The sequence below is a fragment of the Folsomia candida genome, unplaced genomic scaffold (assembly GCF_002217175.1).
Source record: "Folsomia candida strain VU population unplaced genomic scaffold, ASM221717v1 Fcan01_Sc001, whole genome shotgun sequence".
NCBI classification, from domain to species: Eukaryota; Metazoa; Arthropoda; class Collembola; order Entomobryomorpha; family Isotomidae; genus Folsomia; species Folsomia candida.
The window spans coordinates 15,080,646-15,094,932 of NW_019091193.1; the positions used below are offsets into that span (position 1 = coordinate 15,080,646).

At 37.1% G+C, this 14,287-nt stretch overlaps 3 protein-coding genes across 3 annotated transcripts; 2 read left to right on the plus strand and 1 right to left on the minus strand.

Annotated features, from left to right (window-relative positions):
• The first annotated feature begins 3,872 nt into the window (after window positions 1-3,872).
• Window positions 3,873-6,624, plus strand: LOC110857887 (dual oxidase maturation factor 1). The gene is made up of 7 exons (XM_022106504.2): window positions 3,873-4,036; window positions 4,108-4,323; window positions 4,933-5,043; window positions 5,200-5,355; window positions 5,563-5,882; window positions 5,980-6,012; window positions 6,182-6,624. The coding sequence occupies exons 1-7, from the start codon at window positions 4,025-4,027 to the stop codon at window positions 6,423-6,425; spliced, it is 1,092 nt and encodes a 363-aa protein (XP_021962196.1). The 5' UTR covers window positions 3,873-4,024; the 3' UTR covers window positions 6,426-6,624.
• Window positions 6,625-6,753: 129 nt separating this feature from the next.
• LOC118437019 (myosin light chain alkali-like) lies at window positions 6,754-8,642 on the plus strand. The gene is made up of 6 exons (XM_035855769.1): window positions 6,754-7,301; window positions 7,393-7,509; window positions 7,608-7,745; window positions 7,840-8,007; window positions 8,078-8,158; window positions 8,240-8,642. Exons 2-6 carry the CDS (start codon window positions 7,482-7,484, stop codon window positions 8,611-8,613), a joined length of 789 nt encoding a protein of 262 aa, XP_035711662.1. The 5' UTR covers window positions 6,754-7,301; window positions 7,393-7,481; the 3' UTR covers window positions 8,614-8,642.
• On the minus strand, window positions 8,643-11,646 carry LOC110851241 (adenylosuccinate lyase). Its single transcript, XM_022098944.2, has 13 exons — window positions 11,404-11,646; window positions 11,187-11,297; window positions 10,916-11,118; window positions 10,659-10,826; window positions 10,536-10,580; window positions 10,333-10,457; window positions 10,102-10,259; window positions 9,836-9,987; window positions 9,679-9,762; window positions 9,557-9,589; window positions 9,159-9,440; window positions 8,897-9,073; window positions 8,643-8,802 (listed from the first exon to the last, which is right to left on the minus strand). The coding sequence occupies exons 3-13, from the start codon at window positions 11,114-11,116 to the stop codon at window positions 8,716-8,718; spliced, it is 1,512 nt and encodes a 503-aa protein (XP_021954636.1). The 5' UTR covers window positions 11,117-11,118; window positions 11,187-11,297; window positions 11,404-11,646; the 3' UTR covers window positions 8,643-8,715.
• Window positions 11,647-14,287: the final 2,641 nt, after the last annotated feature.

A 14,287-nucleotide genomic window follows, 5' to 3' on the forward strand; every position in this document is an offset into this window, starting at 1 on the left:
TGGCTGGTGAGTGAGAAGAGAAAGATTTATGTGTTGAAGGGCCAGAGTTGCGAAAATTACTAGCCGCCCATAATTTGAACCTCATGGAACGGATGTCATAAACTTGAAAGGATCTAATGTCTTTTCTTTCTCTTTCTCTACGAATGTATTTTTTCCTCCTCCTTTCACCCACAGAAAGACATCTCATGCCACCCACCTAATCTTCCATCCCAGCTCCCTCACCCTCCACACAACATAAATTCTCACAAGCAGTTCATATTCGCCGACTACCTTTCCAGACAGTTTTTTACCAGAGAAAACTTTTACCACATACATACAGGCGCCAACTTAATTACAAAAGTGTTATAAAGTCTCCCCCTGTTTACACGGTCTTAACAGCGGATTAAATAAGCAATAAAACACAGGCTGTATACATTTTGCTCATACTAATCATCACGTATCAAGCAGGCAGACATGACAGGCAATGTTTCTGATTTGAAGTTTTTATTATTATTTCACTAAAAAGAAGATTTTCTTGCAAGAACAAGGTTTCCTTTCACAGTTGTTAAACAGTCGTGTTGATTCACATACATCTATGTAAATGCAAACTTATTTATTTAAGCCGGAAACTGAAGATACATAAACCCTGAGCGTCAGTGAAAGGGAAATTCAACAACAATCAGCAAATTGTCAGCCTCTATGTGTATGTGTTCTTAATTTAAAGCCGAGTTTTTCCGTGTCTCATTAAAATTCAAATCAGATATGCAATTAGGGTGGCACAAATATGGCTCATGAACGCCGTTTTGATCTATTGCACGTAATAATGGAACAAGGAAGGAGGCGAGGCGAGGTTGGTTGGAGATGCTGGAAAAAATCTCATGACTGACAATAAGGATTGGAGGAGGAATTAGACGGCGATGATGTGACATGGCCGTGACTAAAAAAGGGCGATAAAATCTGCAGCCGAGTCGGTTATAATATTCATTCAGATATGAAGCTATGATGAGAAGTGGGTTCAGAAAATGGTGAAAATTTTAGAGAAACCCCATCTTCCAAACTTTACAGACCTGCGATTCTTAACTTATAAGGGATAATGGACAGCTCTCCTAATATTATTATCCTCGCTCGTCTCTACCAGAATGAGCAGCAAGTGTGCACAGAAAGATGATGATAAGGTAGCTCTATGATTTCATCCTTAATTAGTTGTTTAGAACAATACGACACTAACGAGCAGAGGAGAAAGTTGGGAGTATTTGAGTAAAATAAACCAAGGCGTGTGTTTTAATCAGCCACACTTTTTTAAAATAATTTCACCTAGTGAGCGGGAGGAAGAATGGTTTGTGAACCATTATATTCTCTGAGAAGAAACTAATCTCGGCAAAGAGCTGGAGCTTATTAATTATAAATGAGGAGGATCATTAATTCGACCGGATGGAAACTTCCTCGGTCTCAAGTTATCAGAGAAGTAGGTCACCTCCTCACTCATGTTTGTCCACATTATCTTTTCTCCTCTGTGGGCATTTCACTGGCTCTTGTTGTTACGGAACACCATTTCATCGTTAGCATGAAATGAAGAGCTACAATTTATTGCCCTTGATGTCCTTGTACATTTCGGTACTGCAACAGTGAAAAATTGTATTTCTATTCTTACAGTAGTTGTTACAAATACAAATGCAATCTCTCCATTGGTCTTTTTGGCAATATCCATTGACCGTTTAATAGAACATTTTCACGGTCTCGGAAATGTCTGCTGCAGGAAAAAATTCAAAAACAATTACGACACGGTTTATGCAGAATAAACTGATTTCGTCAAGATCAGTTAGAAAATGAGAAAGTAAAAGTTACACATGCCGGTGAGTAGCCGTGTTGCATGACTGCTCATTGGTATAACAAGATTGATGTAATTATGTAATTAAAGCACCTAACTTAATGCCAAAGTAAAATTAGAAAAATAATAGCAACAAATCGAAAAAATAATTTCGAGGCAAGATTGTGAAAACTAGCGTCTCGTCTGATGTAGATAATGGTCAGCCATGTTCTTTCTAAATTATAAACCATTGTAATAATCATTTTCTACATATGTACGCAAATACGTCACGAAAAAGTATGAGGTCGTGCAAACTAAAGTGAGCACAACAAGTTAATAAACTGATGAATTAAGATTAATGGGAAATTTGTTTGTTATTCTATCAACTACACACGAGTCCTTGCCAACGTACCCCCCGCAAAGCAGTCTGGGTGTCACATATCCTTGTGAAACCTAGAACCTGTTTCTCCCGCAACAGACTGACTTTTAACTTTTACAGTTTTCTGATTTTGTCCGCGTCGGGGGCTCTAAAAACACAATTGTACCAGCGAGAAGGTGGAAATTTTGCCCCCAGTGGGTAAACGAATGAGCTTCGCCAAACCTCCTGTCACATCCAACATATTTTCCAAGTTAATTATAGTAACGCCATAGTCATATCTGTTCATTAAAACTTGTTATTCATTTCACTTTCAATTAATAATCGTTCGAGACAAGTGGCATAAAGTTGCAATAGATTTTCGTGACATTAGTATACGACGTGCATACATATGTGTCCGCGTATGTATGTTGTCAGATACAGTGCAACAGAAAAGCAATGACGATTAAATTTAATTTAATTAAATTTGCCGAGTCAATTATACTTTCTTTCTCAAGTGAGAGTCATACATCGCCATAGGCTTTACCCTGCATAATTCAGTTAAGTCTTGTCAAGTCTTGTGCATCCAACTGCCTTCGCGTAATTACGAAAAATATCTAACGTTTTGAATTTTTAGCAATAAAAATGGATTATTTATTCTTGTCTGAAATAATTAGACCGAACAACAAGATTCATGCCGTATTACATGCTTATATTTGCATGTACAAACTTACATATGATAAATGTAATGCGATTCTGGCATTTCTTATGTACAGTCAGTGGATGAACGATGAATGTGTGCATTGTGTGTGCAGAAAAAGTACAAAGTATAAAATAAGTCCGTGTTCCGGTTACTTTCCGTCCTTTCAACTCGTTATCATATCGGCACAGCCCCATGCACTGTCAACTGTGTACATACATAATGTGCCCATTCCGACTCGTGCAAACCTCGGAATCTTGCCTGTATTCGCTCCCTCATTATAAAGATTAATTTGCCCACAGGACAGGATGGAGAGGAATATGAAAGAAGAAAGAGAATAAAAGTACTTGGAGAAAAGAACGACAATAAGAAACTAAAAGGGATTGGTGCCCAACAAAGAAGGACTGCTTGACTGCATCAAAAAGTCCGAAATGAGAAAGAATTAAGCAAATAATAAGTTTTCCGTCAGCCATAAAATGGGTAGTTTTTGTCAACCAGTTTTTCGTAATAGGAAGCGCAGGATAATTTTTGGAAATAATTGGAAGATTTTCAGGGACGGATGAACTTGTGCTTCGTGTCCTCGCTCCCCATCTCAAGGGAGCATGGTTCGAATGAAATGAAGCTGTATCATCGTCAGTCATGATGATGCACCAAATTAATTCACGTCTCATAATCTAATTAATAACCTCTAGACGTTGGGGATCTGATGTCATACCAAGTTTGGCAATAATTAATCCTTAATTCTAATAAGTAAGTATATGATGCATGGATAATCAATAAATACACATGTCCACCAAGTTAATTTGTGGTTGCCGAGATGAAAGTCACAACCTTAGCGATAAATACATACTCTGTCTAAATGTAATTTACTACTTTGCATTCCTTCCAATCAGACACAATAATGCAATCAAGGTACAAATCTAAATAAAATGTAAATTTCTAGTCGAGTCGAGAACCCGAGCATAAGATTAAAAGTTAGTCTTTCAATATTAAATAGAACGAGAGATGTACATATGTCTAGTACCGTGGACTATAATCATCATCATCATCACTTACATAAAAGTCCCACTTGCTCATACTAATCTCGTAACACATTTATTCGTTCCGTTTTAAAATGATTTTATAAATTTCAAATTTTAATAATCTAATAACAAGTTAGTTTTTAATCTTTAAACACGAAAATATGAAAATACAGGTAAGTGGATAACTCAAGTAGTATTGTTTCAATATAAAATTCAAAACTCATTTTTTTCTACATGTGAAAAGGATCAAAATGGGACTTGGGACTACCCACCGTGGTTTTTTTCGCTACGACGCTTCAATCCGGGAGGACCCGCCTGGTACGGCGGCCCCCAACGTCTTCCGGCGGATTTATACCTTACACGATCTATTATGGGAATTATTTCGGCAGCTTTGACGTTTTTATTGGTTTTATTCGTCGTTTTGCCAATCATCAAACATCGCTCCCAGTCTGTGATAGTGGTTCGTTCACACTTACTCAATTCTTAATGATGTCCCGCTATGCAAACAATGCAAATTATGATTTTCATGTGCACATTAACTTTATAGCTCTGTAGCGGTACTGTGCATATATCCTTAATTAATTATCACCAAGCTCATGGTACTAGAAAAAACAATCATGCAGAAAATTATCGACATTTGTGCCCCCATTTTTGAAAAGGTCGTTGCACAATATAATTTTTCAAGTGGTGCCATGTTATTTACTTTTACTGCGAAACCTTGGTGTTGCATTTAGTACGTTGTACATTCCTTTCGTGGCGCATTAAATATGTATGACGCAGGGATGACCATCTAACCATCCATGTATTAGTCATATGTATAAATCTGTGGTGCAACAAATAAAAGGGTGTTTTAGTCGTAGGATAAGTACTGAGACTACTATCAGCTCACCATCAACTTTCTACTTACATTTTATGGACGGTAAAATCCTCCAAGGGCTAGAAGTGTATAGTGGTGATGATGATGACGATGATGGAATCCATACAACTATCCATATATGTGGAGAAAGATAACCGTCAGAATCTTTCCTCCAACTTTATACGAGGGCGTAAAATAAATATTATATTTTAGGCGCTGAATTCTATCGCCATCGGAGTAGTCGTTTCCCTCTGCCTCGTCTGTCCGGAATGGATTCGTGGACACAGCGCCATTCAATCCCCGATATATTACCACTCGCCCCAGGTAATGACCTGTTTTTTGTACCACTGCTCCAGTTCTCACCCACCCAACCAACGCGCGACGAACAGTACAACACGATACCACCAAACTTTCCCAGATTTATTGACTGAGCAAATGAACGAAGGTAGTGAAAGGCTAAGTGCACACTTTGAATTTCAGCCCTATGAAATGGCCCTAGGAGTGCACATTGGTCTGGCTGGATTCAATGTAACACTTCGAACGATAGATCGTAATTTTGATGTTCAACTTGACGGAGGGTTGCAGCTCATCACAGCCAATCAAACGGCGGCTCCTAAAATCTACTACAATGAACATGTATGTAACAATACCTAATAACACCTATAAACACGAATACGTACTTATACGAATACGTACATATGTATGTACATACATAGATAAGTACGTATTTATGTCGAGCTTGTTCCAGCTAATTGCATTTTCTCCGCTTTACAGTAACACTTTCCTTGCAGTTGCAGTAAACACTTTTTTAGAACATATTAAAATCAGCATCATCATTTTTAGGTAAAAATGTATCACCCGGACAATTTGGAAGGCGTGTTAACGAATGCTCTAGAACGAGGTCTTCCAGTACCCTTGCTGGTCACTTATGACTGTCTCACATCCACGACACAAGGTTTCGACTGGTCCCATCGCATTGTGGAGGCAGGATATCATTGCTACATTCTCACCGTTTTTGCTCTGGTGGGATGGTTTCTTACTCAAGTTTTAATAGCGTCGATTCCGCACTATAGTGCATATGGATTTGTAGCCATCGGATATCTCATGGTGTTTGATACCGTCGTTTACTTTTATTGGGCAAACATTAACCTTTCGCCCCCATGGTACGTGTGCATATGTGTACATATTGATAATAACATCTGATTTTGCAGGTTGACATATTTCTTTCATTAATGACCTTTAATTCTTTTTAATTTACAGCATAGTCATTACGGATTCCTACGTTGAATTAAGGTGAGACACAACGACCATGCATGCATATATGTATGCAGTCGAAAGTGACTACTAACCGACCCACCGACGGTAGACAATCCACGCTGTTTTAGCTGGTTGACTGGTTGGTTGGTTAGTGTCCCTGGACCTGGCGTCATTAATTGATGTGATGGTGCTATTTACATTGCAGGCATGGAATGTGCTTTTGGACGTGCTTGGTGATGGGAGTGTGGTCATGCATTTATGGGCTCATTATGACTGTATACGACACAGTCTACCCGGACAAGTTTCTCACAGTTTTTGATCTGGATTACGACCACAAACGCGCTCTGGCTGCTGCCAACCATCTGAATCGCTTATCCGAAATAAATGTTAGTTATCGCAGGCGAAGTCGTAATCACCAACAGGATGATCCTTTCGTGAAATTGGTTTAGTCAAATTCCGGTTAAAAAAACTCGCAAATTCTTGGATAAATATTAGAAGTTGTAGGATTCTTACTCCTTTAGATTTAACAAATTTAATGTCTTTTTAGCCTGCATATAAACAGTGATTATAAATTACGTTACAAAATATTCATTTGGTTATAAAGGTTATATAATCTCTAGAAAAATAAATACGCAACTACAACTCTTATTTACTCAAACTCTTGCATAATAAAATTCTGCTCTTACAGACATGCTTTCCTAATATTGGAGAGAAAGGCGTGTGGGCGGCGTTGACAAGATAAAGAATTTAACGTCATCTACTGGCAAAGATTCTGACGATTTTAAATCCAAGATGTTTCAAATGTTCTGCAAATCGACGATTGGTCTTACTTCAACAACTGCAGCATCTAGTTCATGAAAAAAATGGTTGTCCTAATTGACAAGTATTTATGAAATCATGCGAGGCAATATGTTTACGTGCATATTTAGCGAGATACAAAATCTTTCATACCTAGGATTTTGGGTTCTCAAAATAAGTAAGGTTATTTGACTATTCATATCGTCCTTTATTTAAGCATTTTTGTATTCCGTCCTCGTATCATTATTTAAGTGGAGCACTGTAATCAGTGAGCAGCAATCGAAAAAAATGTTTATGACTTCCACACACCCACTCGACATGTCGAAAAGTAGTAAACTGAATTGAAAAACTCTGGCTGATGATTGAAGGGTTTTATTCGAAACGGCTTGTGTCGACTAAAAATAAAACGTGTTACTTCCATAATGTATGTAAATGGATATGTCTATGTAGCTACTCACCTTGAAACAAAATCCGACGCTGGGATCAATGGATCAATACAAAATCGGTACATAGTCCGAGGAAAAATGGTAAAAGCTTTTTATAACAAGCCGATTACGTTAATAAGCTATACTTGATGCAGTTGGAAGCTCTTTCTATTTACGAATATTTTTTTTACAGAAAAATTACATTTGGCTTTAAATCTTTTGCTTCAGTCTCATCCAAGTTCGCACTTGAAATCTACTTATCTATCTTACTTTTTAAGGAACATGGCGTTGAGCTCAAAGGAAACAGAGGGTAAGGAATACGAACATAAAATAGCAAGCTTTGTTTAAAAGTTAAAATCTGCATCATTTATATATCCAACAATGTGTCTCCCATTTCATATTTCAAAGCTGCCAGATTTGTGTTTTCAATTTACGACTTTGACTCCAATGGCATGGATGCATTTTATCTTGGTCCTGCCCTAAGAGCGTTGAAATTAGCGCCAACACTTTCAACTATCTCCAAGTTTGGCGGAACACAGCGAAAAGGTAAGAAGCACGAGGAGCCATTTTTTATATTTCTTTGAAGGATAAGTATTTATGACTTTATAAATCTCTCAATAAACATCATTTTCGAATGCAGGACAAGCGTCCTTTAATTCAGAGGAATTTATTGCACTTTATGCAAAAGTAAAAGAAAGCGTTGAATCTGGAACAATGGAGGACTTTTTGGAGTGTTTAAAGATCAATGATAAACATGAGAGTGGGACAATATCGACGTCTCATTTGACACATCTCTTACAATCATATGGTAAGATAACTTGTTGGTTATCAATATTAATCAATACAGTTTTTCTTTTAAATTAATTTTTTTTGTGAAGGCGAAAAGTTGAGTGACGATGAAGTTGACGAAATTATTCGAGATTGCGGTAATCCACAAAACGGCGTCATTGAATATGTTCGTAAGTGATCAATGTGATCGTTATTGCGACCAATTAAACTATTTTTTTAAGAATTATAATTTACCGTTATCGTGTTTGTAGCATTCCTTGAGAACCTTTTAAGTGAATCAGAACAGATAAGTCCAGTTGAGGAGGTTGGGAAATTAAACACCTCTTCAGTCATAAATGAAGGTTGTACAGGGGATGTGAAACCAACTGATAAGGTAAAACTAAAAATACAAACGCAACGACCAGTTCCGGATGAGGTCAACAATCCAGAGCCGCAAACTCCGAAATTATCAGACGCTGCTTTCTCTCTGAAAACTACTAAATCAAAGACCACGAGTATTTCCGATATGGAAAATGCAAAGAAAGCAGCAACTGCGGCCGCTGAAGCTGTACTGAAGCCGAAAAATCAAATGCCATTAATAAAAATAAAAACCCAGGGATTGATTGGAAACATGGTTAAAAAATAAATAAATGAGAGACACCGTAACAGGAATACTTAATTTAACAACAATGTAAGCTCGAAACGATTAACTTTTAATGATTACTGAAGCATATCATAAAAATTTATTTTACACTTTTAATGTTACAACTCCATCTAACATTCCTTTGTACTTCAAAATGATAGGTTCCACTTCATCTTGGAGAAACTCGTCCACCTGCGGATAAGTGGAAAAATTATTATTACTACCTTCAAGAAAGTTTCAACTCGCAAGTATTATGCGGGTAACAGAGAAGGATAATATTGCTAACCTGTTGTGGTGCACGTCCAATAAAAGTATTGGGATTCAGCAGTCTCGGAAGGTCGTCCCATATTGGTTTGAAATACGGCGTCTGTTTAATCCGCTCAACTAAATCATTGTCCTTGCCTTCATTCTTTACGACAGATGCAGCTTGATGTGATAACACTCTAATTTCCTCATGGCAAACCTACGAAAAAAACAGTCGTTAAAATTAATCGTTATTTTATCATATAGTATTTTAACAGAGCAAACAAGCTTAGGAAAATTAATACTTGACGATCTCCTCCTTTCTTCACCATCTCCATGATAATATTTTCTGTAGCCATAAATGGAAGCTCTTGCTTGATATGTCTGTCAATTATCTGAGGATAGGGAACCAGCCCTTCAAATACGTTTTGCAGTGTTTCCAAAATTGAATCCGCCGTCAAAAATGCTTCCGATAGTGTTAACCGTCTGTTGGCAGAATCATCTAATGTCCTTTCCATCCATTGCACTGCTGCCGTGGACATTGTATTGCCAACTAGAGTCATAAGATGACGGGCTAAAGAACACACCTGAAATTTGAACATATATATATACATTTTTAGAATATACCTAAAATAAATATATGCATATGTAGTATAAATATATATATATATGTATATCAATATATATGATAAAGTTTCCTTACTCGCTCGCATCTCATTGGATTTCTTTTGTAAGCCTGCCCAATAAAGGATTGGCAATTAATAAAATCTTATAGTCCTTACAATTTATATCAGATATTTTGCACTATGCATAAGTAAAATATACCATTGCAGAAGAACCGATTTGGGACTTTTCAAATGGTTCTTCAAGCTCTTTCATATTGGCCAGCAATCTGATATCGGTGCAAATCTGCAATACATACCAAGACACATTTATACTTGGAATTGACAAGAAACTAACATACGAATTTACGAAGTATCACCTTGTGTGCGGATGCGCCGAGTCCCGCAAGCGAACTGACAACATCAACGTCCACGTGTCTACTATATGTTTGGCCAGTGACAGCATATGCCTTTGGGAATCCGCATTTCATTGTTACCAATTTATCCAACTCTTTCACTTTCTCGTGATTTTCTACAACAAGAAGAACTCAAGTTAATTGATGATTTATGATTAAGTTCTTGGCGCTGAAGAACGAGATACGTATTAAGCTCAGATATATAACAATTATTCAAAGCATATTTGTACCCTCAAAGAGTTGCAAAAACGAAGCTTGTGTCCCCGTTGTTCCCTTTACCCCTCGAAATCTAAGATCGGCTCTACTTCTGGAGATATTCCTTTCATCAAAAAGTAAATCTTGGAGCCAAAGACAAGCTCGTTTGCCCACAGTTGTAAGTTGTGCCGGTCTAAAAATGAATAATTTCAGGAGATGTTACATGTAACCATAAATATTAGATCATTGCTATTGTAGAAACATACTGCATATGTGTAAATCCAAGTGTTGGGACATCTTTTTGCTCTCGTGCAAATTTGGACAAGCGATGGATACACCTGGCCAGCTTAGGCAGTAAAAGATCTAAGCCATCACGGATGATTATCAGATCCTAAAATATCATAACACAAATCCATACATAAAAACAGAAATCAGAATAATCGACTAAAATTATTGGCGCATATATTACAGTATTATCCCCCACAAAACAAGAAGTTGCTCCAACATGGATAATCTGTATTGAAAAATTGATAGTTTTTTTAGTATGGAAGTGATAACTTTCTTGCGAATTGTTCCTTTAAATTAAACTTACGGGAGCAGCCTTTTGACATAAAAAACCAAAAGTGTGCACGTGTGCCATCACATCGTGGCGAGTCTTTTTTTCTTCTTCCGCCGCTCGTTCAAAGTCAATGTTGAAAATGTTGGCCTTCATTTCTTCTAACTGCTCGTCAGTTATGGTCACATCGTTAATATTAAGCTCCTAAATTGCATAAACAATGAATGAACTTTGAAAAGTATATGATTATAGTATTTCTAGCCTAACAAACAAGGCATGTCATAAATAATTACCTTTTCAGACTGTGCCAAAATATACCACAGCTTTCTCCATGTCGAGAATTTTTTCAGGTCGCTGAAATTATATTGCATTTCTTTCGATGCATATCGAGTGGATAAAGCGGATCGATAGTTGGAATATTCTATCAAAGCCTGGGGAATTTTGTCGATCCCTTCTCCTGGAAATGTTGATAAAATATTCCCGGTTGACATCATTTCTGAAACAAAATGGTTATTTACACATAATACAGAAACAGACTAACTATTTTACTGAATTTAATATTACTCTTTTTTGTGATTCTGAATTGATGTTTGAACTTTCACTCTGGATGAACAGATCTACTTCAATCAAATTCTGCTTACGGATTGAATATTATCTAGTTAACCAGTGCCGGATCTGAGGATAGAAATAAAGTCACGAGTTCTCAAATAATTATGCAACCCAGTATTGCATAATATTACTGAACATAACAACAATTTTATTAAAGTACAATCTTCCTTACCCAGACTGCTGTAAGTGTAATTGGAGATTATGTAAATAATCTTTCCTTAGTCAAAGTGGAGCAACATGAAGGTTGAGAATGAGTAAGATCCAGTTTCAGCCGTCTCGCACGTGAACGTAACTATCTCCAGACCGGTCAACTTGGAATTGGTTGTTTTCTTAATTAGAAATGTTTAAATATAATTTTTAGTTGAGATAAACATTTTGTATTGTTTATGTTGCACTGCACTCCAAATATAGCATGTGGTGAAAGGTTCCCTCCGTCGTCGTCTCATCCTTTCTCCTCTCTTAATGCCCTCCTCCACATATCAATTGACACAAAATGGATTCAGCTCTTTTGGCAGCTTCAACGACGATATGCAGCATTGAAAACTTTCTTCTTTCTCTTGTCGGCGTTTTCAGGGAGCACAAATTGATTACCAATGCATCAGTTTGGCAGGAAACATATAAGTGATACACATAAAGGCAATACTTTTAGTGCCAACAAGCCCTTAGAGTGGACAGGATAGTAGTAGTTTCACTTTTTGGGCTTGTGCCAAATTCATGTACGACGAAATGCATAATTAGGTCATGTTAACGTTACCACACAATATAATAAAAAGCCAGTGCGACTAATTGAAAGCACTTCTTCTGCAGAGTAGAAATTCAATATATTTATCGATATACATATATAACACTAGCAACGACTAGTGCCTGAATCTGTGTGAATACGGAATGCTCTCGTCGGAATATTTGAAACAATTTTTCATTCGACCCTTGTATCATTGACAATGTATATAGCGATGGACGAATTCCGCACTTTCTCCACATATGCGCACAACATTGGTGAAAGCGATTCCTACAATTTGTTTCTCAGAATGAATGGGATATCACATACTAATCATCGATGTAAGTATGTGGAGAATGTGCTTGGATGATGCTGTAGCCTTTCCTCGAACTTCAGATATGTATACACACATATGCACATACGTATATACTTTACGTACATATCTGGTTACGGTCGTGAGATACGGTGAATGAGATGAATTGCACGATGATGAGAAAGCTTAAATATAGGGGTGGAAAGTTCAGATCATCCAAAGATGAGCACCCATGTTACGAAAGGAGACCGATATTGACAATGAAATATGATGTCTACGTCGGAAAAATGTTAAAAATGCGCATGAAACATTAAAAAGATATTATGAGGAGATACCACCGGAAGAATGACGATAATGCTCCGTCTCCTTTGGTCGTCGACCTAAAGTAAGTGATGGACGGCCATTGTGCTTGCCATGTACATACAAATACGTACCGACGGTTTTTAAAATGCCGAAAGCAAATGCATTGTTGCGAAAGAATAAATTTGATCTTCAAAGATTTTTCAATCATTTACTTTAATATTTCATGGATCAAACATTCCTTTTGGCAAAGTAGGGATTGGAAATCGTATTATTTGGCAAAAATCTAAGAAATCGGTGTGCACAAAGGGGATTTACAATAAACATGCAAACCTACTCTACATTTATCAACATCTATCTATACGTTTCCTTCATATTCTTGGACTGTATTCCGTTATTCTCATAGTTTTCTGTCCCATATGTATCACATTGCCTTCCATCGGATAGATATGATATGGTTGGTGCACTCTTGCTTAGTGTCTGTGAAATTGTTTTGTGTCCATATGCATCACCTTCGTATTTGTTTAGGCACTTCGTGTGGTAAAATTATATCAGACTCTGATAATCAGATAGTGGTTGATTAATTAGATTGGATTTGCATAATGATTAAGAATTTAGAACTGATTCATTCAAATTTGATTGGAGGGAGCTGGACTGCATTGTTCCCAGATATAATATAGTTTCTGAGTTTTCGTACTAATACATTAAGTGGCCAAACTGACTGACAGCATAAAGTCTTTAGTATTTCTGAGTTAGAAATACTTGCCAGAGAGCAGCGAATAAAGTTTTGGGGGAAAATTGCATAGAAAGTCCTTCCCATATTTTACATGTTAGACAAAAGATCCGATAGACTCGTCGAAAAGTGCTCGCTTAAAAACAGCATTCCAGAAGGATTATGTACGCAAGTATAATACTTGTTCAGGTTTTGACAATAGACTGCTCCGTCCATCTTCACTCGGTATAATTTTCCCTCCCCATTTTTCGCTGGAGGACATGATGGAATTAAACCGTCGCTGACGAGCTATCTATATTATGAGGTCATTGAATGCTTGGAAATATATTGTACGCCTGGGGTTTACAGAGTTCACTTTACAGCCGCCACTTAATTGGGTCTGTTATGATGAAGAACGGATGTAATTTGTACGAAAAACTTTCCTAAATTAGTTCAGTGTTCAGTTGCATTTTCAAACTAAGTTTACCAATTATTCGCATTCCGCCCTCTTGTTTTCAGGTGTCGACAATAATTTTATTGGTAATAAGGTGCTAAATCCTATCGTCAACCTAAAGCAGGGTCATCGTGGTGAAACGCAAGCTGGGCTTAACTGTTGGATTTAATTATATCCAGATTGTACAGGAAAATTATTTAGTAAAGCAATGTATTAGCAAACAAATATCATACATTGTTTAAATTATTATGAGTCATTGACACAATTCTACAGCCAAATCTCTGATGAAAATGGCACATCATCGATATTATGCAATCCGATCCGAGTCAATGTTTTCAAGGATGACTTATGGATTTCAGTTTCCATTTTCACTCTCCTGCTGCTGCCGATGTTCCTGTCACTCTGTCAAGTCAACCCACTCACTCAATCAATGGGAGTGTGTTGTTATGTGACGCATTTTAAGATTTCCTTCTAAAAGCCTTGAGTGAATGGTTTTCTTTTTCTCTAATGCACTAAAGTTTTTGTTCAAATGACAACAGTGGACACACTCTAACTTGTC

What these genes read in the sequence shown, in the direction of transcription:
- LOC110851241 (XM_022098944.2), bottom strand. Translation starts at nt 11,116, where the DNA reads ATGATGTCAACCGGGAATATTTTATCAACATTTCCAGGAGAAGGGATC. An exon ending in TTTTGGCACAGTCTGAAAAG is followed by an intron (nt 10,827 to 10,915) that starts GTAATTATTTAT and finishes TATGCAATTTAG; the next exon opens with GAGCTTAATATTAACGATGT. An exon ending in AGAAAGGAGGAGATCGTCAA is followed by an intron (nt 9,074 to 9,158) that starts GTATTAATTTTC and finishes TTTTTTTCGTAG; the next exon opens with GTTTGCCATGAGGAAATTAG.
- LOC118437019 (XM_035855769.1), top strand. Translation starts at nt 7,482, where the DNA reads ATGGCGTTGAGCTCAAAGGAAACAGAGG. An exon ending in GAGCTCAAAGGAAACAGAGG is followed by an intron (nt 7,510 to 7,607) that starts GTAAGGAATACG and finishes CATATTTCAAAG; the next exon opens with CTGCCAGATTTGTGTTTTCA. An exon ending in ACATCTCTTACAATCATATG is followed by an intron (nt 8,008 to 8,077) that starts GTAAGATAACTT and finishes TTTTTTGTGAAG; the next exon opens with GCGAAAAGTTGAGTGACGAT.
- LOC110857887 (XM_022106504.2), top strand. An exon ending in GCTCCCAGTCTGTGATAGTG is followed by an intron (nt 4,324 to 4,932) that starts GTTCGTTCACAC and finishes ATTATATTTTAG; the next exon opens with GCGCTGAATTCTATCGCCAT. An exon ending in TATATTACCACTCGCCCCAG is followed by an intron (nt 5,044 to 5,199) that starts GTAATGACCTGT and finishes TTTGAATTTCAG; the next exon opens with CCCTATGAAATGGCCCTAGG.